Here is a 22,603-nt window from a genome sequence, read left to right on the forward strand (position 1 = left end):
GGGGGGGGGGGGGGGGGGGGGGGGCCCGGTGTGGGGGAGGAGGGAGCGGTGTTGTTTGGCCCCCGGGGAGAACCCCCCCCCCCCCCCCCCGCAAAGAGCTCGCTCCTTGGGACAGCTGGAGAAGCCACTCCCTCCTTGCTGAATTCAGGGGTGGCAAAAGCATTGGAGGCTTTGGCTTCATCTACTGCACATGGAGGTCGCCTTTGTCAGCCAGAAGGGCGCAGTGGTGCTGGGGTCCTCAAGGAGGAGCCTGCCTGCTCCCCGGGGTGCAGGCTGTGCCTGGCTCCTCTCTAACCCACCCTCCAAGAGATGATCCCCTCCACGTCCGTGGGAGGTGACAGCCAGCTGCAGTGGGTGAGCGAGGCCTAGTCCATGGCACTCACTTCATAAGGATGTCCATTCTTCCTCAGTGACTCGGCTGATCATGAGGAGAAGAATGTGGCCACCAAGGTCGGGGAGGCCTGGCAGGAAAGGCCTGGAGAACCCAGAGGTAGCCCAGGAGACCCAGCTGTACCCACTCAGCAACCTGCAGATCCCAGCACCCCAGAGCAGCGGAGCAGCCCCAGTGGACCTGAGCAACTCATCGACCTGGAATGCTGTGCTGGCAGGTAAGGTTCAAGCTGCCCTGGGCTCCTGCCTGCTAGAGCCAGCAGTTTTGTCAGGGGCAACAGTCCAGGTGGGAACCGCTACACACCCATGCCAATGCCTGGCACATTGCACACCCAGGTGCTCGGGCTCCTGCTCTGTGAACGGGATCATGGTAGTGATTCCCTGGGCCTGGAGCAGTATCAATAGGATTCCTGTGGCTCAAGGAGCTGATATGCAGGTATGACAGGAGAAGGTGTCTGTCCCCAGGTGTAAGAAGTCCTGTCTAATTCCAAATGCATGGAGCAGGAGTGAAGGCTGTCTCCCGGAGTACATCTGTACTACAGGTTGGGGTCCCAGGTAGGGTGAGGGTTGTTGTGTGTGTAAAATGGTGATGTCAGACAATGACAGCATGAGAGAGCGAATTAAAAGAGAGAATAAAAGTGAAACAGAGTGACAGGGTGAAGCACAGAAAGAAGGTCAGAGTGAATGGAAGAGAGCGTGTGTCAGTGGGCCCAAGAGAGCACAACAGGGGATGTGACTGGCAATGTGTTGGTGTGTGCCCATGTGCACGAGTGAGAGGGCAAGCATGACCATGACTGGAGGTGACTGTGTGGTGTGGTCAGGGGCAACAGTCCAGGTGGGAACCGCTACACACCCATGCCAATGCCTGGCACATTGCACACCCAGGTGCTCGGGCTCCTGCTCTGTGAACGGGATCATGGTAGTGATTCCCTGGGCCTGGAGCAGTATCAATAGGATTCCTGTGGCTCAAGGAGCTGATATGCAGGTATGACAGGAGAAGGTGTCTGTCCCCAGGTGTAAGAAGTCCTGTCTAATTCCAAATGCATGGAGCAGGAGTGAAGGCTGTCTCCCGGAGTACATCTGTACTACAGGTTGGGGTCCCAGGTAGGGTGAGGGTTGTTGTGTGTGTAAAATGGTGATGTCAGACAATGACAGCATGAGAGAGCGAATTAAAAGAGAGAATAAAAGTGAAACAGAGTGACAGGGTGAAGCACAGAAAGAAGGTCAGAGTGAATGGAAGAGAGCGTGTGTCAGTGGGCCCAAGAGAGCACAACAGGGGATGTGACTGGCAATGTGTTGGTGTGTGCCCATGTGCACGAGTGAGAGGGCAAGCATGACCATGACTGGAGGTGACTGTGTGGTGTGGGGCTGAGGTTTTTAAGTGAAGGCTTTCCTGAAGGCATCTAGCCTGCTGGCCCCAATACTACATGTCCCACGCAGCCACCAACATGTCAACAGCTCATTGATTTCCAGGAGTGCACACGAAAGCATATACCCCTTCTGCAGATCAAAGCAAAGAATTTCTTTACACAAGGCAGCAATGCTAGAAGGAGAGAGCCAGTACTCTCACCACCCCAAAAGACAGGCAGGCCATGGTGGAGTGTAGCAAGGAGTCTGCTGTGTGCAGTAGGTGGTGCCTGTGGCTCCTCTTGCAGGGATAAAATAAAAATACTGATCCGCCCTCATGGTTCTGGAGCTTCTTATACCATAGACATTCCATAATTACAGTTGACACTTGAATAATGAGAGGATTGGGCACCGACTTCCCGTGCAGTCAGAAATCTGAGTATAACTTTCCCCATGTCATTACTTCAGTAGTTAAGTAACTTAGATACAAAAATAAATAAAAATGAAGAAAAAAGAGTAGTTAAGTAACTTAAGTGGTAACGAGTGAATCCCATGGGATTCTGCTTGACTGTCAGCCATTGTGTGAGAGGCCAACTTAGTCAGGTGGATCCCCAGCCCGTGTAGGTCTGCGTGCTCACAGCTATACGGCGTCACCAATCGCACCAGCCAGGCAGAACTTGAAAGCCTTTTTATTTTGGAAGATGTTGACCAGGAGACAGAGAGTAAAGTCCCAACTGCCTCCCCATCAACCGAGGGCTGGGGTTTATGTAGGTAAATGTATAGGGGAGACAGGATGTAGAGTCTTCAAGCATGATGGACAGCTGCTTTTGTGACAATCTCAGTTAATCATTAAGGGCTAGTTATAAAGGGAAAACAGAGTTAGTTCTGTAATGCACACACAGGTGTGTGGGGGGTTTCTACATTTACACACCTTATTAAGTACTTTAAATAGTTGGCCTTGTGGAACCTGCACAGAAGAAAAATTGGCCCTCCTTTTACATGGCTTCTGCGTATAGGTGGACCTGTGCAGTTCAAACCCGTGACATTCAAGGGTTGACTATAGTTCCATAGGAGGTTATTTTTAGGGTCAGACTCACCTGTTACATAACATATTTTCTCACTTAAGAATATCCAACCCATCTTTGACTTTTTGGCCCCAGGCCTTGTAGGGGCCCAGTCCAAACACGCTGAGCGAATAACTTTGGACTTCCTGTCACATCACATGGCTTCCTACACTGGTCATTGTTCCATGTAGTGAGAGGGTTTAAAAAGTGCAGCCTGTAGGTGAAGGAGGAGGTAACTGGTTCTGGTTTCTTCTTTTGGGGTGGGGGGGCAGAGAGGGGCAGTGTCAGGAAAGGCTTCCTTTACAGGTAGGTGAGATTGGAGCTGCATTTGGAAAGCTGAGAAAGATTTTGCCAGATGGATATGGTGGAGAAAGCATTCCAGGTAGAGGAAACTGGGGGGGGGGCTTGCAGAAGTGTAGGTGCGAAGAGAATGTGGAGTCAGGGTGGCTGCAGTGAAGGAGGGTTAAATGGTGTCTTGGCAGGAAGCACCGAGAGAGGGCTGGGCAGGTACCTGCTCCTTGGCTGAGGAGTGTGACCACATCCTGAGGGTCTCAGGGGCCACTGGTGGTGTTCATGCATGTGAGTGTTATGGCCAGACTTGAGTTGTAGGAAGATCAGCTGGGAGGTGTACAGCAAAACAAAGCAGGAGACCAGTTTACTTAGGCTGAAATGCAGCTACAGGTGGTGTTGGCTTAAAGGTAATGGTGAAGGAAAAGTGGTAGCCAAGGCTGTTCCCCAGATTTCAGGGCTGGGCGACTGGGTGGGTGGTGACAGGAACTAGATTGTGGCAAGGAGGTGGGGGGTGTTGCACTGCAAAGATATGATAAGGCTATGGAGCCATGCTGAGGGTGAAGTGCCCACATGGGATCCAGGTAGCGATACCCAGTAGGCTATTAGGTACACAGGACTGGAGTTGAGCGAGGATCTGACCTGAGGCTCACAGGTTGGAACTGAGAGGAGTTGATGAGGCTGCCTGGGGCATGCCTTGGGAAGCTACTGTGCACGAAGCATGCAGTCTCTGCCCCTTTACACGAGCTCTCAGGGCCAGCTGGGTAAGGCCCTGTGGTTCAGGGACACAGAGCCTTCCTTATGGGCTGGACATCTAAAGCTACCTGCTTCATCAGCTGACATTTATCTCCATTTCATGCTCTTCTTCTGTCTGAAAAAGAAAAACAAATGAAATTATCACCCCCCTGAAGTCCTGAGTTCATAAAATAAAAAGGGGTAAAATAAGAGTTTTAAGCAAAAGCATATGGGCCAGGATTCTGGAAAATAATATCAAAGGGTCTTGAGAAGGAAAAGGAGCTGTGAAGAGGTACTGAGAAGAAAAATAATAGATAAATGGAAGAATCAGGAAAGAGTGCAGTCATGGAAATCAAGCCAGGCTGAGCTAACTTTCCTGTTTGCAGAGGGCCCTGAAATAGGCCCATCAGACTTGGCGCTGTGGAACTCACAACTGCTTTGAGGGCAGCAGGCTGTGGGTGGGAAAGGCTGTGGTTGGGTCATGGTGCATTGAGAAGGGAGTGATGGATGTGGCAGGGGTGAGTGGATAACCACAGCTCTAGGACAATGTGGAGGGTTTCCTACGCGGGGGAGCAATGTGGGCATGTTCATGTGCCCAGGGGAAGAAATACACACAGGATAAGGAGAGTTCCTGTTCAAAGAGAAGTGAGCAAGCCGGAAGGAGAAGGGTCATTGAGGCCGTGGTGGGGTCCTAGAGCCTTGGTAAAGGAGGAGGAGACTGTTTCTGAGACAGATGTAGGTGAGAAGGCAGGGGAAAGAGTGAGCGGAAAAACGTGTGCACCTTGATTTTTCCTGTGAATTAATAAGCCACACATTCCATAATCAAACCAAATTGTACTTAGTGACTACCTGTGCCATGCTACGTGCTAAGCACTAGGGATACCAATAAATAAGACTTGGTCCTTGCCCTCAAGGAGGTCACAGCCCTTGACAGTGGGAAGTGCTGACCTGGAGTTTTGCTAAGACACAATGGGAGCATACAGGAAGGAGCAGCTAAGTTGGCTAGCCCTGGTGGAATCAGGGAATGCTGCACAGAAGTGACAGGAGATCTTCTTGAAAAAGCAGTTTGCTAGTGGTGAAGGAGGTGTGCAGAAGGTGTAGTGAGTCTCCTGTGCTAAAGTAGACAGGTGACAGTGTGATATGCTTGCAGAGTACCCTGTGGTTTGATATGGCTACAGTGTACGGTGAGAAGGAGTGGATGAGTTGATGTTGGACAAACGATGTGCGGAAAAATGTTAACATAGCTGCCCTGAGATTACTATCCCTGGAAGGACAGATTGGGCCCTGGGTGGGCTTCAGGAACTTGAAAAGTAAACTGTTCTCTACTTCAATACGGAACTTTCTCTAAATGAGAAGAGATAAGACTGACTGTGCCTACATCATCTGCATAAACAATGTGGTTTATGCTGAACACCTGCTTACCTCTGGGAGCCTGGGCTTTTCGCACATCTTCCACAGAGTGTGCCTTCGTGACCAGCCCCCAATAAAACCCTTGCACTCTGAGCCTCTTATGAGCGTCCCTGGTTGATGACATTTCACATGTGTTGTCACAACTCACTGCTGGGGGAATTAAGTGTGTCCTGTGTGACCCACTGGGAGAGAACTCTGGAAGCTAGTGCCTTGCTTCCTCAGAGCTTTGCTTCATGTGCTTTCCCCCTGCTTTTGCTTTGTATCCTTTCCCTGTAATAAACCGTAATAAACCATATCCCTGAGTACAACTATGTGCTGTGTCCTCTGAGTTCTCCTTGTGAATCACCAAACCCAGGGCTAGTCTTGGGAACCCCCAACACAAATGGGCAGAGTCACATTTTTATGCCATAATAAGAACTTTAGGGCCGGCCCGGTGGCGCACTGGAGAGTGCACCGCTTGGGAGTGTGGCGGCGCTCCCGCCGAGGGTTCGGATCCCATGTGGAGACCGGTTCCCGCTCACTGGCTGAGCGCAGTGCGGGCACAACACCAAGGGTTGCGATCCCGTTACCGGTCAGTAAAAAAGACAAAAAGGAAAAAAAAAAAAAACTTTAGACTTTCCTTGGCGGACAAAGAGGAGCTAGGAATGTTTGAAGCAGGGGAGTGATGTGGTCAGATTGGTGCTTTGGAGTGGTCTCTCTAGTGGCAGTGAGAAGAGTGGACTGGAAGGAGGCAGAGCAGAGGAAGGGAGGAGAGCTAGGAAGGGGTTCCATACTTTCACATAAGAGATGATGGCACTGGACTAGGGTGGCAGTTGTGGAGATGGGGACAAAGAGGACTGTAAAATAAATATGATGGACACGGAATTGGGCGACAGATAAGACTTAGAGGAGCAGTGAGAGAGAGGGAAGTGTCAGTTCAGAAAGCCACATTTCTGGGTCAAGTGACTGGTGGAAAGTGCGACGTCTCCTGGCCCAGGTGGTGGATGAAGTACTTCCGGCCTGCCGTTGTGCTGCCTGGGGCCAATTGAGCATGCGCCCAGTCCGCAGATGCTGAGCCAAGGCGGTGTGCTCAAACACGTTAGCTGACAAGGGTGTCTGGAGCAAGGCCTGACTTTCAGGTGGAGGCCCTGCCTACGCTGGCCTGGGTGGAGGCCCTTGCACACAGTGCTGTGTTTCCAAGGCAACAGCAGCACTCTGCGAGTGCCCTTCTTCTCTTCTTCCTAGTGGTCCAAGTCCTGGAACATTCTGGGGTGTGGCTGTAGACAAGACCCCTTTCCAGACCTGCTGGGTTCCCTATTTCCAGGTCACTGGCATGGCATCTCAGTAGACTAGGTTCATCAGAAAGGGTAAACTGTGCCGTGGCACCTGATGGGCAGCACTTGGACTCTGTGAGTCTGGGGATTAAGAACCACTTACTGCTAGTAGTAGCAAGCAGTCCCTCAGCCCAAGTCTGGGCATGCACCAGAGGGAAAGCCACTGGGTGCACTTTCCTAGTTGACACGGATTCCTAGCCTGGGATTCCAGGAAGGGCAGAGAGAAGCAGAGTTGTGAACCTGCAGAGATGCAGATGATAACAAAATTGTGAGGGAGAGGGGATGGAGAATAGGAAAAATCCTTGTCAGTATTTTAGAATGTCTGAATTGACCAGGTTAGAATCCTGGAGAGCCCAGACAGGATAGGGAATTCTCATGGGTGAGCTAGTTATTATTTCAAATGGCGACAGTTGCTGTGACCCGGCAGGAGAGGACCAAAGGTCAATCACTGCTAAGAGTAAAACCTTAGGCCATTGGAGACTGAGATTTTTCATGAGTTTATCAAGCTTTAATTCTAATACTCCATTAGTTATGTTATTTCAGGTGATTGGGGATGATACGGACAGTATAATTTCGGGGATAAAGGAAGAACTCGTTGGAATGACTTTACCAGTGAAATTCCTCAGTCACTTGAAAGAACCAGTAGAATTCCCCATGTGGGGAATACTTGTTCTAACAAAAGTTTACCAATCATAGTAGCAATGACCCTTTTATATAAGGGAAATCTTCAAGCCAGTGAGAGAACATACAAGTGGTAGTAAGAACATATTTATAACCATGAGATTTGAGAGCTGAATAAAATCAAATTATCAGTGAAGGAAAGGTCCTAAACATCTATGTATTAACAAAATTTCATAGATAGGCGACGTAAATTTCCAATTGAAAACCACTGGCCTAGAATACACTGGATAAAAATTAAAGAAGTAAAATCGTGACCAAGTTAACATTTAAAAAAATAGTTGAAATTATGACTGATAATACTATATTGTTGTCTGACATTACTCAAAGCAGCATCAGGACTGCGATAAGTAGAAACATATTATGGGCAGTGAGGGCACTGACGAATCTCTAGGAATCTTATATAATCTCTGAAATATTTATATTAATAACATTTACCCATTAAAATTAATTTGGGGAAGGCTCAACATTTTTGTCGATTTGACAATGCTTCCGATGCAATTTATACAATATTTAAATATACCTAATTAATTAATTTTAGCACCTTTCTTGTTACAAAGTGAAAGAACAAATCGTTTTGGGTTTTCCAGGAATGCTCTGGGAAATTCCAATGTCAGTTATAGGTGTAAAATATATTTTAAGATTTGATTTGGGGGAAGGCAAAATGTCAGTTTTCAGGAGGCCTTGAACATTTGATTAAATACAATTATGGGTTAGTGAGAAATAATATTTGGTTATCTATTGAATCAAAGTGACAAAAACTTTAAAGTAAACATAGGAAGTAAAATGATTGTAAAGAATCTTAGCTTCTTTAAAATTGATAATACTTTTTAAAAATAATTAAGGACATGATAAAGTTAACATAAAGGATAGGGCATTACTTTGATAAAACATAAAATCTTTACCTTTTAGGTAGATTATTCAGAAGGAAGGAAAGACCATTTATAACCTTTAATTAAGAGCAGACCAGTGATCCAAAAAATTTTTCTTTTAACAGACAAAACCAAATTTTAGTTTTACACCAGTATAATATTTGATACTACAGCTCTTTTTAAAAAATCTTATAGATTCATTAAATTTTAGTTATTTTTATCCACAACAAATAAAATTCCTTTCTGTTAACTTTCTATAATTTTTTAAATATCCATTTACATTTCGTCTTTCATATTTTTTTTAACCATTAGTTATTTTAATTTTGGACAAAACTGTTCTTTTTTTTTAAGTGAAAACATATTTTGCATTTCTTACATACAAAGTTGTTTCCCTTTGCCATTATTACTTCTAGTAGTCTAGGTTACGTATGTTGATTATAGTTTCTAACCATTAATAACTTCTATTTTATAGAGAAAACCAAGTAATTTTGAACTGTCATACACCAGCATTTTGTAGCAGACTAGTAAAACTTATGAATATACACCTCATAACTTTTTATAGTTACATAATTTTTTTTTTTTTAAAGATGACGGGTAAAGGGATCTTAACCCTTGACTTGGTGTTGTCAGCACCACACTCTCCCAAGTGAGCTAACCGGCCATCCCTATATAGGGATCCGAACCCGTGGCCTTGGTGTTATCAGCACCGCACTCTCCTGAGTGAGCCACAGGCCGGCCCCTATAGTTACATAATTTTTTAAGTGTAATTTTTTGGTGTGGACAAATTAACATGTTTATTAACAGATTCAGATAAAGCCTCTCTGTACCATAAAAGATAAGCAAAAGTATATAAATTTAAAATTAAGTTTAGTAACTAAGTATTTTATCTTACTTAAAAATGATCTAGGTATTTAACGAATATTTATTTAGTTAATTTAATTTAGCATAAATCTAAGGTTTAAGTTACTGAACAGATCTTGGAAACTGTCTTTGAGCTGACATATTATAAAATACAATTTCTGTCAAAAAAAAGTTTTCCAGAATAATGACTCAGTTTGTTTATAAGCACATTTATATGCTTATAATCTTAAACATCTAGGAGATGTAATCCTAGCTTTTTTGACTAGTAAACCTATTTTTGTCTGGGAAGAATATACCCAAGTAGAATAAAAACATGTGCTTATATTATATGTAAGGCTGATAACTTAGACAACATAGTTGTTTTTTATTAAACTAACAATATTAAACCAGTTGTTTGCCAAAGATTTACCTAAATCTGTGAACTTGAATTTTGAAACATTTGGGTTAGTTTTTATAAGAATATTTTTTGTTTATGTTGGGAGTATCATAAGTTGTTTCCTTAATTTCTGGGAGTTTTAGGAATATTTAATTTATGTAAGTGCCTTCTATCTCTAAGTCAATTAGAATAAAGGATAAGGGATTTTGTATATTAATTTGGTAATACCATCTGGAGATAGGGAAATATTACACATATAAAAATACATATATACATAAACATACAGACACAGAGATCCTGTGACTTTCATTCTAAATTTTCAGCCATGAGTCAGACAGAAGCACAGAAATACAAAGCTCACTGTTTTATATAAAAGCATTGGCTCTCATCTTTGCCTCACTTTGTATTTTTCTCAGAATTGTGTTTCTGGCAGATGGGACAAGTCAAGGTTACCTGCTCAATAAGAAGGCTAAAGCTTTCCAGTAATATTTGTAGAGGAGACTTTTCAGATTTTTCTTTTGCCCTGATGTGTAATCTTAAGGAGGCTGTGGACTGAATTTTGGGTGAGAGACCAAAGAAACATCAAGCGGACATCTGGGTGTCTCCAAAGCTTATCTGACTGGATACAATACCCAAAGTGGTTCCAGTGGGCTTTTTCAGCCTTGGGTGGCTGCTTTTGGGGTCCCTGAGTCCCTGAAGAGCCCTCCATGGGGGTGGGGTCCTGAAGCTCTGATAACTATATGCAGTTGAGGGGCTGGAGTTAGGGTGGGGGTGGATAAAGGGCTGGAGGAGGTAGAGGTGTTGAAGGGGGATGGGTGAAAGGATTCAAGGGAGCTGAAGAGGAGGTCCAAGGTGATGAAAAGGAGTAAAGGGGTGGGGGAGGGTGATGGAGAGGAAGAAACCCTAGAGGAGCCAGTTTGTGGAGATCTCAAGTTTCCTGAAGAGGCCATTGAAGTTCCAAATGATTCTCTGTGAAGTATTGCCATTTCTGGAGACATTGGACAGAATGAGTGCCATGGGGCAGAGCTAATAGTCAGCAACAGAGGAGGAGGAGGGGCAGCCAGTAGACTGAGTAACCCATGGGAAGAGGAGAATCAAGTAGAGAAAGGATCCCGGTGGGATAAGAAGGCTCACTAGGAATTTCTGCACACAGTCCTTGTGTGGGATCCAAAAAGGGGTTTCTCAGTGCAATTCTCATTGAAGAGCTCAAGGGCTTGCCTTGTGCAATCTCTAGACAAGGAGTCGGGAGAAGCAAAAGGCTTTACAGAAGAGCCAGGAATTTCCCACTTGAGAGTCAGGGAGTAAATCCCCACTGGAAGAGAGCCCAGAAAACTGTCCAAGAAGATTCTTGTTCAAACTGAAAAGAGCCAGGGAAGAGTCCTGCTCAACAGAAAGAGTCGGGGGTTAAATCTCCACTCAAAAAGAGCCAAGATAATTTCTGTCCAATGATGTTTCTTGCTCAAACAGAAAAGAACTGGGAAGTAGCTGAGTCATGGAACCAGAAAAAGTGTCAAATAAAAACAAATACGAACTTAGATAAGGAGAGATTTTATTTTAAAAGACTATTGCAATAGGAATAACCTTGCAACCTCAGGATTTGCAGTCATCACAAAATCAAACAGAAAATGACTTTTTTTTTTTTGATAGGAGAGGTAAGCAGAGCTAGCAGCTACTTTTAAGGTGTAGTTGGGCAAGCAAGGGTGAACCTGAATGGCACTAACTGGAAATGTGTCTCCCTGTGGTCAGCTGATTCTTGTGTTTAAGTCGATAAGTGTGGCATGTTCTGTATTTTTAGTGCTTGCTTAAACAGGGGCAAGCCAAAGTTCAGGGGCCTTTGGGGAGGAGAGAAGCCTGCCTAATGTTTGGTCAAGACAAAGGAGAGGGTAAGAAATAGACAATTGTGGACACTTGGTCATCCTCCAGACAATAACACATCCTGGGTTTTTGGGCTAAGACTCTCAAGGAACAAGGGGAAACATAGCTGGTAGAAGCAGCAGGCTCACCTATGTATAGTTCCTTATGGATTTCTGCCACCTTCCAAAACTCAGTAGTCCAAACCATCTTCCCCAGCACACCATCTCTTGGCAGAAAGAACCAAATAAACAAAACAAATTAATTAATGCACAAATTCTGCATCTCCCACTGTGTTCTCATCTCAAAAAAATGGCGTCACCATTCACTCAGACTCTCACCCAGGGAAGTGTAAGAAGATATGTTTGGGGAATGTTGAGTGTAGTATTACTATGCGACATGTAAGAAGGAAGGTCCAGGAGGCAGGTACATAGACAAGTGGGACTGGAACTTAGGGGCGAGGTCTGGACTGAATATAGACATTTGGGAGTCCTCTGTTACGTCAGTGGCAGCTGAAGCCATGGGAAGGGGTAATGTTGGGAGCATATAAAGTGAGAAGAGAAGACAGAGGTTGGAACCCTAAAGGAGCACCCATATTATGATGTCAACCAAAGTAAACCACCTGGCTGAGATATAAAACAAAGAGGATTCATTTGAGAGCCAGGAGGTATAAGTTCAAGAAGTCTTGGACATGTGCTCCAAGACAAAAGAGGGTCAGGATATTTACAGGATAAAGACTGAAAAGGAGGGGACAGTTACACAAGTTGTGGCTAGTACTAGTATATGTCAAACAGTAGTGTCCGTAAGGGTGGACTTTAGGCAGGGACCTTCCAGTTCAGTAGGAAGTAGCAGAAAATATTGATCAGTAGATTCGTGGCAGTTGTTTATCCAGGAAGTCGTAACCTTTGTGATGTGGCTGAGTGAAAAGTTTCGGAGTGTTCTCAGTCAGGACATGCCTGAAGCTCAAGCTGAGATGGTATCTGGGCTCCATTTTAGGTGCCTTGAGTAGGTTGATGTCACTTTTCCTTGTCAATAGGTAGGGCAGAACAAGAGGAGTCTGTCAAAGAGATAGTGAGGAATTGCCAGAGAAGTAGGAGGCCAACCAGTGTGCAGTGGTGGAAGAAAAAAGACAGGGAATGAAAACTTAACACTGTACAAGTTAACTGGACTTAGCTGCAGGAATGTCTAGAGGACCATGATCCCCAGAGTGATCTGTGTGATAAAGCAGCCTGCATACATACACCCCCCCACACGCACCAGTAGCTTGTTATCACCTATGACAAGTACAGAAATTGAGAGTATTTATAAATGTTTATAGTCTTCGACATTGCTAGGACATCCGAGCCTGTGATCAGTAGACTTGTCTCGCTGAACAGGGTAGAGACAAGTTCGGTTGTTGTGGTAAGTCACATGCTGTGGGGGCTGCACCGTAAGACCACGTTTTGGTCCAGACAGATGAGGGAAGGGAGGTAATTGAGCACAGTTTGAGAAGCACTAACAGCTTCTGTGCAATGTTGATGGTAAAAAGGGAATGGAAAAGTGACAAGAGTGAGTGTACACAGCTCTTTCTAAGGAGCTTGGCTGTTGGAAGGGCAGTGGCAGGGGCGGGGTGGGGGTACTGAAGTTGGAAGAGACTTTTTCGTTTGTGTTAACAAAAGAGGACCACAGGATCCACTGAAGAGAACAGGGAGATTTTATTTTCCATAAAGAAGCAATGTTCGGGTCTGGGAGCACAGACCTCTCTCTGCAGGACTGAAGATAAGTACTCTGCTGGACAAAGGAGGAAGGCTGGTATTTATACCTTCAATATCAGGTTCACACGCATATTCAGTAAGCTTAGGGGGATGCTATGAATATTTATAGAGACACCATGTATATGCATGGTGAGTGAACATATATGTAATTATAGGGCATAAGGTGTGTTACTGCACAGGCTCCATAGACTGGTCACGTCTGGTTTTGTTGTGGCCTTTCTTATTGGAGAAGAGGGGTGAGAATGTCAGGAATTTGTTTTCTAATTGGAGCCACAGTGGGTCCTCAAGAAAGAGAAGGAGGTGGGGTGGATGGTTGGTGCCAGGTGGACTTGTTGAATGTCAATATAGAACTCCCAGCTATAGCTATTTGGCCTTATTTTTTCAAGCTGCCCTTGCTTAGTTACAGAAAAGAAAACTTCCTAACAGTAAGATACATACTTGCAGGCTGACAGTCGTTTACCCTGTGTCTGCCCTTTCCCTCTCTGTGGCCATTTGGTTCTGTTAAGCAATTTGAATGTTTCTTTTAACCACATTGAGTCAATTTTGTCTGTCCTTTGCGGTAAATTCCTGTAATTGTTTTATTTTTTATTTTAATTTTTTTTGACCGGTAAGGGGATTCTGCACCACGCTCAGCCAGTGAGCGCACCGGCCGTCCCCATATGGGATCCGAACCCGCGGCCTCGGCGCTGGAGCGCCGCACTCTCCCGAGTGCGCCACGGGGCCGCCGTCTGTAGTGGCTTTAAGCAAGACGTTTAAGCGTTGCGCTCTCGCCCCTGCTTCCATTCCACCCTCATCCGTAGACTTAATGACGCTATAAGTGTAGCGGCCGTCACGTGATGAGGTTGAGCCACGGTGGGGTCGAAGTTCCATCCTCACTGTTATTAGCTGCAAGCAGAGACTCACCTCAACTTGTTCGTCTCTGGAAAAGGGATGCAAATGCCACTTCTTTGCGATAACAGCACTGACTGCTTCGCAGTAAAGATGACGCGGCAGTCCCCGCGGTGAAAACAAAGCGGCCACACCACCACGTGTGTGCCTGCGCGCGTATTCGCCCGGCTCGTGCTCGCTCAGCTCGGCGTGCAGCCGTGGTGAGTGCGCCTGCGCGCGCCGCCATTTCCTGCGCTCGCGGGCTCAGGCCGCGGTGCCTGCCGGGAAATGAGGCCGTCAATAGAGAAAATGGCTGGCCCGAGCGAGCTCGGCCTTGGCAGGGCTGCCTCTGCGGCATTTCACGCGCCGGCCGGCAGGTGGCACGCGAGGACCACAAATGGGCCCGGGCCTCTTCTCTTGGCCCCGCCCTTGAAACTTAGGGTTTTCTTAGCCTTTCCCTCTCTCTGGACCCACAGCCCGTTCGGGAATCTCCAGAGCGCGTCGGGCCCCGCTGTCAACCTCACTAGCGCCTCGGTGCCTGACTGCGTACACAGGTCTTCCTGAGGCACCGTGGTCTGGGGAGAACACTGGACGGCTTAGGTCTTTTTAGAGGGGGAAGATGGGCTGGAGGCGGGGAAGGACTGGAGAAAGAAGAGATGGCACAGGGAGGAGGACAGTAATCCTAGTGTGTTTCCAGCTAGGAGACTTTGTCTTTCAACATCTCATTGAAGTTATCAGGTGTACTTCGCCTTTGTCCGCGACAAGGGCGCAGTGGTGCTGGGATCCTCTCGAGGAGGAGCCTGCCTGCTCCCCGGGGTGCAGGCTGTGCCTGGCTCCTCTCTAACCCACCCTCCAAGAGATGATCCCCTCCACGTCCGTGGGAGGTGACAGCCAGCTGCAGTGGGTGAGCGAGGCCTAGTCCATGGCACTCACTTCATAAGGATGTCCATTCTTCCTCAGTGACTCGGCTGATCATGAGGAGAAGAATGTGGCCACCAAGGTCGGGGAGGCCTGGCAGGAAAGGCCTGGAGAACCCAGAGGTAGCCCAGGAGACCCAGCTGTACCCACTCAGCAACCTGCAGATCCCAGCACCCCAGAGCAGTGGAGCAGCCCCAGTGGACCTGAGCAACTCATCGACCTGGAATGCTGTGCTGGCAGGTAAGGTTCAAGCTGCACTGGGCTCCTGCCTGCCAGAGCCAGCAGTTTTCTCAGGGGCCACAGTCCAGGACAGACACACGCTAGGCATGCCAGTTATCCTCTGCAGGTGCGAGTGGCTAGGAGCCAGAGAGAAGCAGATCAGAAATGAGCATAGCAGGGATAGATCTCTGTGGTTTCAGCTTCAAGCCATAGCATGAAATCTGTTAGACCAAGTCTGGCACAGAGAAGGTGCTCAGAGAACCATGTTATCTGACAGCCAGTTGGAACTGGAAAACCTGGGTTGAGGGAGGGATATGGGATGCTTTTGCCATTCATGGAGATGGAAAGTCTCTGAGGAAGGTGTGCCCTGATGTGGATTGAATTCACTGGCAGAAGTAAAGGCTACTGTTGGATGAGCTCTTCCACTGCCACCACCACCAGGTGGACTGTGCAAGGGCAGCATTTTTGGCAATAACTCACCTCCACAATGGTGGCCTAGGGTTGTGAAGTGGTTGCAAGAGGCCGGCAGCAGTGGCTTGAAGACTTTCGCTGTGAGTTTCCTGAGAAAATCCTAGGACCAAGGAGGAACAGAGCAGTAGGGGACAGACAGTGCTAGCCCGTTGATGTACTTCCCTGTGAGCAGCTCAGGTCTCCCAGAATGGTAGTTTTCTGGCTCCTGGTCTGTAGAGCAGTACCTGTCAACACCAAATCACAATGCTTGCAGTAGCGGTGAGAACTTTCCAATTTTAACAACCTAGGTAACTTGTAGAATACTTCTCCACATTTGAAAATGACCGAGTTTTTACAATCAGTCTAGCAGCAGACTATACACCATTCTAAAACATTCTGTCAATTCTCATTTCCAAAAATCCATGGAAAGTTGGAGTTGTTGGATCAGATGGAGTGTGGTCTTTGGAAGGGCTTCTTAGCTCTCTGTGTGAGCAGGACATAGAAGGCAGGAAAGAGTGTCATGATTTGATGACATTGTTTCCATTCCTGGCAGATGAACTTTATTGCTATCTCTGTAATAGAACTTTCTGGCTCCCACATCTAGCTTTGGTCCCTAGGAACCCATCTGTTGATTCCTACACCAGCAGGATGGGTAGTAGAAGCTTCTGATCTGAGGCAGGGCTTGCCTTCTTCTCAAGATTTCCTTATTTTGGGTGCTTTGTGGCTATTTTCCTGTCCCCTTACCTGATTTTGACCCACTGCCTTGCTCTGACATCTGGCCACTGTATATATCTCGGTTCCAAATCATTTCCTTGACCAACTCCCAGTGTTGCCTCCGCCAGTCCAGTATTCTAGCTCTGCCATCACCCTCCCACACAGTTCGTTGCTTTGATTTGGTGGCTCCAGTAATAGGGAGAGCAGAGAGCTGTTCTAGCTTCATCTTACTGAAGAACTCAGCAAAGAAGGCGTTTTCTGACCTATTGTATTCCTAAGCCTGGCTCAGGTCTCTCAAACGTGACAGGTGGGATGCATGCCAGCAGTCGGCCTTGGTGTCCCTCTGGTCCTTTTCTGTGTGAGGCCACAGGCCTTTCCTTTATCACCTCCTGGAGCCACACTCAATGAGGTTGAAGGAAGGCTTGCTTTCCTTTTGGGAGCTTTCTGCTTCCCAGAGATATTTCCCTAAAGCGACCATGAATTTGGGAATAACCAATCCTATGAGGGATGTACTGTTATTATCTCCATTCTATAGATGAGAAACTGAGGCAGATGGAGTTTAAGTACTTTGCTGACAGTTGTGCAGCCAGGAAGTGGCCTAACAGGCATTAGAACCCAGACATTCAGAGCCCCAAACCTCTGCTGTTAATCACTGCGATATGCATACTGCTTCTGCATTTGTGATAAGCCCAGAAAAGAAAGAAACTGGGTGCTCTGGTGGGGAGGAGCCAGGGCAGAGGGTGTCGTAGCTAGGCTGTCAGGGGAAGATTTTCCGTTGAGGAGGGGACAGTTCAGCTGAGACCTGAAACACCTGGAGGAGTCTGCCTTGCAGAGAACCTGGGAAGGAGCAATGTGGGCGAGGAAGAGGGGGAGGAGGGCCTGAAAGAGGGTACAAAGTGAGGTGAGCAGGGACAGGACTGGGGCTTCATAGGATTTTGTAAGAGCAGAGACCATTGGGAGGCGGGATTTTACTCTACGAAAGATGGGGAGCATTGGAATCCTGAGGGGATCCCCATGGGATTTGTTTTTTACCTTGCCCCTTCAGTTCTGCAGGACATGGCTCACAGGTTACCAGACACTTGCTAGTTGTTTCCCTCTTGTAATCAATCCTCTTTCTTGCCCTTTGGCTTTGCATTTTATCTCCCATCTGTCTGTCTAGCCTCCCATGGGGCTTCCTCTCCCATCCAGTCTACCTTCAGTCTCCATGGTGCATTTCTCTGTTATAGGGTGATGTAGGAATAGGCACAGGCTGATTGGGTGCTTTGAGGCAGGGTGTTTCACGCAGCTGGCGGTGGGAGGGCAGGCCCTCCCAGGAGGGCTTCCCAGAGGAAGAGGTGATGTTATCTTTAATGGAGTGCGAGAGCCTGGCATGTCCAGGGGAATTCCGTGCTGAATAGCACAGCTTGAGCTGTGGTTGCACATGATGTAGTTTGAGACTATGAGGCAGGAGAGCTAGGCAGGCACTAAATCATGGGAGTTCTTCCCCCTCCCCACTGTAAAACTAGTTGAGGTTTTGGGCACTGGATTTTCTGGCAAGGTGGTGATACCCCAGGACCTGGGCCAGAATGAGGCAGCTATATACAGAATGCAGTCTGAGTGGCAGCATGTTGGAGAGAAGCCAAAATCAGTCCCAGGCAGTGTGCACCTACAGCACTGGCCCCCGACCCCTGGTGGGGGATGGGGACAGACGTTAGTTGGAAGGCACCTGACACCTGTCCGTTTCCTGCCTCTGCTAGTGGCAGGTGCCTTCCAGAATGAGGCGTTTCTAATTTTCCTTCTTATCGATACCTAAACCCATTTGGCCTCCTGCCCTCCTCTGCCTTGGAGAGTTCTCTGCAGGATGGGGGCAGGGGTTGCTAACCCTAGTAGGGACACTCCCATCCAGTGAAGAGGTGAGCTGGGCTGTATCTTCCCCTTCTGCTCTCTCCTGATCGTCACATGCCTGGTAGCTCCACAACTCCACTCTAAGTGAGGGATTCACAAAGGCCAAGGCCAATACTGCAGTCAGAAGTTCTGAATGGAGAGTGGAAAGTTGGGGCCATGGTATGACCTGGGCCATGCCTTAACCCACCTACCCTGGGTTTTTTCATTTGTAAAGAAGTTCTATTTGTTGGTCTCTGAAGAGCCTTCACACACAACAGCTCAGTGATTTATAAGCTTTGTTTCAAAAACACCAGCATTCTTTTAAACCCCTTGATGCGGCAGTCTCAAGATTAGCCCCAGCAAACCCTGTTTGACCCTGGAAGATGTCAGCTCTTGGTATTGACACACTCCCCCGCTGTCCCTTTCTTTCAGGGCGAGAAGCCCTTCAAGCTGCATGGTCACTGTTGCCGTCACTGCTGCTTCTGAGCATCCCCACATTTATATTCCAGCCCCGCCAAGTGAACTGGACTCCAGCTCGACCATGTAAGAAGGGACACCTAGCAATCTGGGAGATGTTCTCAGGGCATGGGGGTTCCCCATTTCCTCCTTGGAGGTAAAGGACTCAACTTTAGTTCCATGTCGCTTCCCCTCTAGTGCCTCCCCCAATTCCCAGCAGCACATTGGCCAAAGGGCCACATGGTGTAGTCTTAGTTCCCCAATATCAACTCCTATTTGCGGGCTTGAGCATGGTCCCATGACACCCACATCCCCTTCTACCTCTCCAGTAAGAAGCTGAGGTGGCACTTCCTGTGGTGTTAGTGGATGTTGGTATGCAGCCAGCAGCTGGGCTCTGCCATCTGTGAAACATACCTGGGAAGGTGCCTCTTAGAGTGCAGGAAGGGGTGACATTTCAAGAAAGCCACTAAGTAAGGTATGCGTGTTGAGGCGGGATCAGAGGCAGCCCCTGTTGCCATCTGGCCAGCAGGCTGGAGTGTGCAACACGGCAGTGGGGGCCACCTTCAGGACCATGCTAAGCCCAGCATGAGGCCAGACCTTGTTTCCAGTGCTGCCAGGTGCCTGTCCAGGATAAGGTGACTTCTAGGCCTCTGGAACTCCAGGGGTGAGAAGGGAGAGGTTAGATTTGAGATAGAGATTTTTCACCCGGTGAAAGCACTGGGTGGCAAGGACCAGCAGTCTAGCACTAAGGCTTTGAGGATATCCTGGTCGTGGGTAGAGGGGAAAGAAGGTGTAGCTAGAGAGGAGGGGTGGGAAGGCCACTGGGCTGAAGAGCAGAAGCCCAGAAGTCTAGGGAGAGTGTGGTGACATTGAGGTCTGCATGAAAGAGGATGGCACATTGCCACTGCTTGCAGGGAGTCTCCTTCTAGGGCTCTCATTCTAAACACAGGCTGAACCCCCGAGCTGGGATTTTAGCTCAAGCACACAACAGTGTCAGCAGCCCAGCAACCCCTTCCTGCTGCTGCCCTTGGAGCCTGGGCCTTCCCATGAGCTCTTTCACTTCCTTCAAGCCACCTGGGGTTCGCCAGCCCTGGACCAGTCCTGTGGGCCAGGCCCAGTCTCTTGGAATTGTATGGTATACTTCTTTCTGTTCTGCTATTCTCCTTCTGCAGCAAAGGGGTTCTCTTCGTGAAGGAGTACACGAATGCTAGCGAATTGCCTTCTGGGAAGCTGGCATCTTCACGCTATGGCAGGTAAAAGCGAGTCCTGGATCCTTCCATGTCATGGCCTTCTCCTCATGTCACGTCCCATGGTGTCCTATTTCTGCATGCCCTGTGCCTCGTCCAGGGCGTGGCCCACAGTAGCTTCTGGGTAATCAGTCGGATGAGTTAGGTAGAACACTTTACTGGGTGTCTTTACAGTTAATTGCTCCTGCAGCCCATTCCTAGTGCCGTCCTTTCTGCCTGTCTTTGTTGATTGCTTTTGTTAAATCCTGAGAGCATCTGTCCTTACAGAGCTGATAGGGTGCTAAGGAACCATCTAGTTAGTCCCACGCCACCCCAGATCCCAAGGCTTCTCTCCTTACTCCCGTGCTCTTTCTGTCATGCCAGCCTGCCCCATGTGAACACATGTGTGACTGCAGTTCCTGATATATGTGTGTAACTTTCCACTGGTCATCTCATCCTCTGCTTGCTTCCTGCTGCTGTATGGAAGGGTACCTCCATGTCACCTCAGTGTGCTACCACCTACCCACACTGAGGTGGGGGTCCCTTAGGGGATTTTTTTTATGACATGTCATCCCATTGCTGAGGCAATGATTTTAGTAACGTAGAGGAATTTCCTGGCCTTATTTCAGGATTGGGCCTCTCGGGCTTCCAGGTGGGCTTTCACTGGTGCTGTGGAATGACGAACATGGTTCAAGTTCAAGCCCCAGTTCAGCCTCCACTGGTTGGGTCATTTGGGGCAAGATGCTCAGTCTTTGTGAGCCTCGGTTTCCTCATCTGTAACCTCTTAGGGTGCTTTTTCTCAACAGCTTTATTGAGGTAAAATTCACCCTTTAGAGTGTGTAATCCAGTTTTGGTTTATTTGGGTTTTTTTGGGGGGGGTATATTCACAGAGTTGTGCAAACATCACCATTATCCAATTCCAGACATTTTTATCACTCCCATAATAAACCCCAGACCCATCAGCAAACCACCCACACCACCACACCCCAGCCCCTGGCAACTACTCATCTATTTTCTGTTTCTCTAGCTTTGTTCAGGGAGGTTTTGAGATTAGAAATAATGTATGTGAAACCTCCAGCACACCCATAGGAGCTAGTCCTTGCCTTTCTGAGAGTCACTTGACTGAATTGTGTTCATATCCTGGTTTTTCTTCTCCCAGTCCCACCACTCCATTAAATTTAATTCTTAGAGTTTGACAATTAAGTTTATTTTAAAATTGAATTTAACATTAGTCGAAATGTTGTATCTTATGAAAACCAGTGGACTTTTTTTCTCACCCCTTATTCCAAGTGTGACCTTAGGCAGGTCATGTAACCTGCGGGCAGCAGTTTTCCTGACTACCCCGTGGGGCCACTACTTGGATCCAAGGAGAAAAGCAACTTCACTAATGGCTGGCCCAGAACTGACAGCTACCGAGTCAATATTTTTTTAACCATCAGTTTTTATTATAAAAGGCAATATTACTGAAAATGAAGGTACAAAAAGGAAAGAATACTCACCACACTCCTAATTTCACCCTGTAACTCAAGCACAAGTATTATGTTAGAACATTTCCATCTTGTTTTTCTCATCCCCAATGTCTCATTTCTGCTGTGAGTGGTCAGTGGAACTGAGGGTCCTCCCAGTCTACGCAGCCTTAAGAATCCCAACCACTTCACACTTGTCATATCCCTCAACACGATGGGTCTTCTTTGCCCCACCCCCCCATGGAAGGGCTCTTCTCCAAGAGCATTATGCCCTGTTGGCATCAGCCCCCATGGCACCAGGTGCCACTCAGGGTCATGGGTGATGGCTGGCAGTGTAGAATTGTGTCTCAAGTTGTGGCCACAGGGCTCATCAGAAAAGTGTCCCCCACGCATGACTGGTGGTAGTGATCTGGCTCCCATCTTCTGCTTTCCTCTCTCCCATCAAACTCCCTGCAGTGTCAGCAGCACTGAGGACTCATTTGACATGGAGAAAAAAAACCCATATGACAGCACTCCATACTCTGAGAGGTATGTACTTTCTTACCAGGGAGCTCACAGTTCTACAGAGGAGAAGCACCTGGGGAAGATTTCCATGCCAAGTCTGTTTGCTTTTATCTCCTGCTTTGCAGCTGCCAATCTGTTGCATATCTGTTATATGGTACAGGACACTATGTAGGGTGGCGATTCCTTTATCGGGATGTCACGCTTATGGCAGCTAAAGCTTTTGAGCCCTGCTAAGGCCAGAGGGTGTACACAAAAGGCTACTGAAAAGGAAAGTGGTGGTATCTGAAAGCCCAGGGGGCTTATGTCACCAGGACAGGCCCTGTGGATTAGAACCTAACTGATCACCTAACTTGCAAATCTAACCAGAAGTAAAAATAAAAAGCAACTACAAAAGAGAATGGTGAGTGGAAAATGAAGAAAATTGGACTGCTGTCATCAAAAGCCAGAAAAGAGGCACAGAAGTAAGAATGCACAGTGGTGTGGAGCCATGAATTGAATGAAGGGGCAAAGAGCAGCTCATTCAGTGGTTGTGAGAGCTGTCACTATATGACAGCACAGTCACAGGGATGGTCTTAATGATAAGGAAGTCCTATTTTAAAATTCTTGAACTAGGACAGAAAAGAGTCTTAGAGATTGAATTCACTCAGATTACATTGAAGGAAACAGGACTGGATAGAATACGCAACATGCCTTAAGTGAGTCAGTAGCAGAGCCAGGACTAAAACCCGGGGCCCTGACTATTCCTAGATTAAGGATGCTTTTACTTTGCCATTTGGCTTCTCATGTGCTGAGAGATCTAAATTTCTGTGGATGACATTCAGAGGCCAAGGCTCAATTAGGGAGAAAAAGGAAGTGAGAGTTAAGATGAATGGAATTCTACCAGGCCCCAAAGGCAAACAGGTATAGGGGCAGGTGAGCAGCTGGGGGCTAAGAAGTCCCCTCCATTATGGTTGAAGAAGCAGCCAGATACCTGGATCCTGT

General features: G+C 47.4%; 1 protein-coding gene across 1 annotated transcript in view; it reads left to right on the forward strand.

The window, feature by feature from the left end:
* The window catches only part of ZNF185 (zinc finger protein 185 (LIM domain)), a 56,738-nt gene that overhangs the window by 26,749 nt on the left and 7,386 nt on the right, over window positions 1-22,603 (forward strand). The window contains exons 17-21 of the mRNA XM_008586588.1: window positions 411-608; window positions 14,767-14,964; window positions 18,403-18,513; window positions 19,599-19,679; window positions 21,575-21,646. Coding sequence (XP_008584810.1) covers window positions 411-608; window positions 14,767-14,964; window positions 18,403-18,513; window positions 19,599-19,679; window positions 21,575-21,646 — 660 coding nt within the window. The remainder of the gene's footprint in view (window positions 1-410; window positions 609-14,766; window positions 14,965-18,402; window positions 18,514-19,598; window positions 19,680-21,574; window positions 21,647-22,603) is intronic.

This window comes from Galeopterus variegatus, unplaced genomic scaffold (assembly GCF_000696425.1).
Source record: "Galeopterus variegatus unplaced genomic scaffold, G_variegatus-3.0.2 Scaffold4033, whole genome shotgun sequence".
NCBI classification, from domain to species: domain Eukaryota; kingdom Metazoa; phylum Chordata; class Mammalia; order Dermoptera; family Cynocephalidae; genus Galeopterus; species Galeopterus variegatus.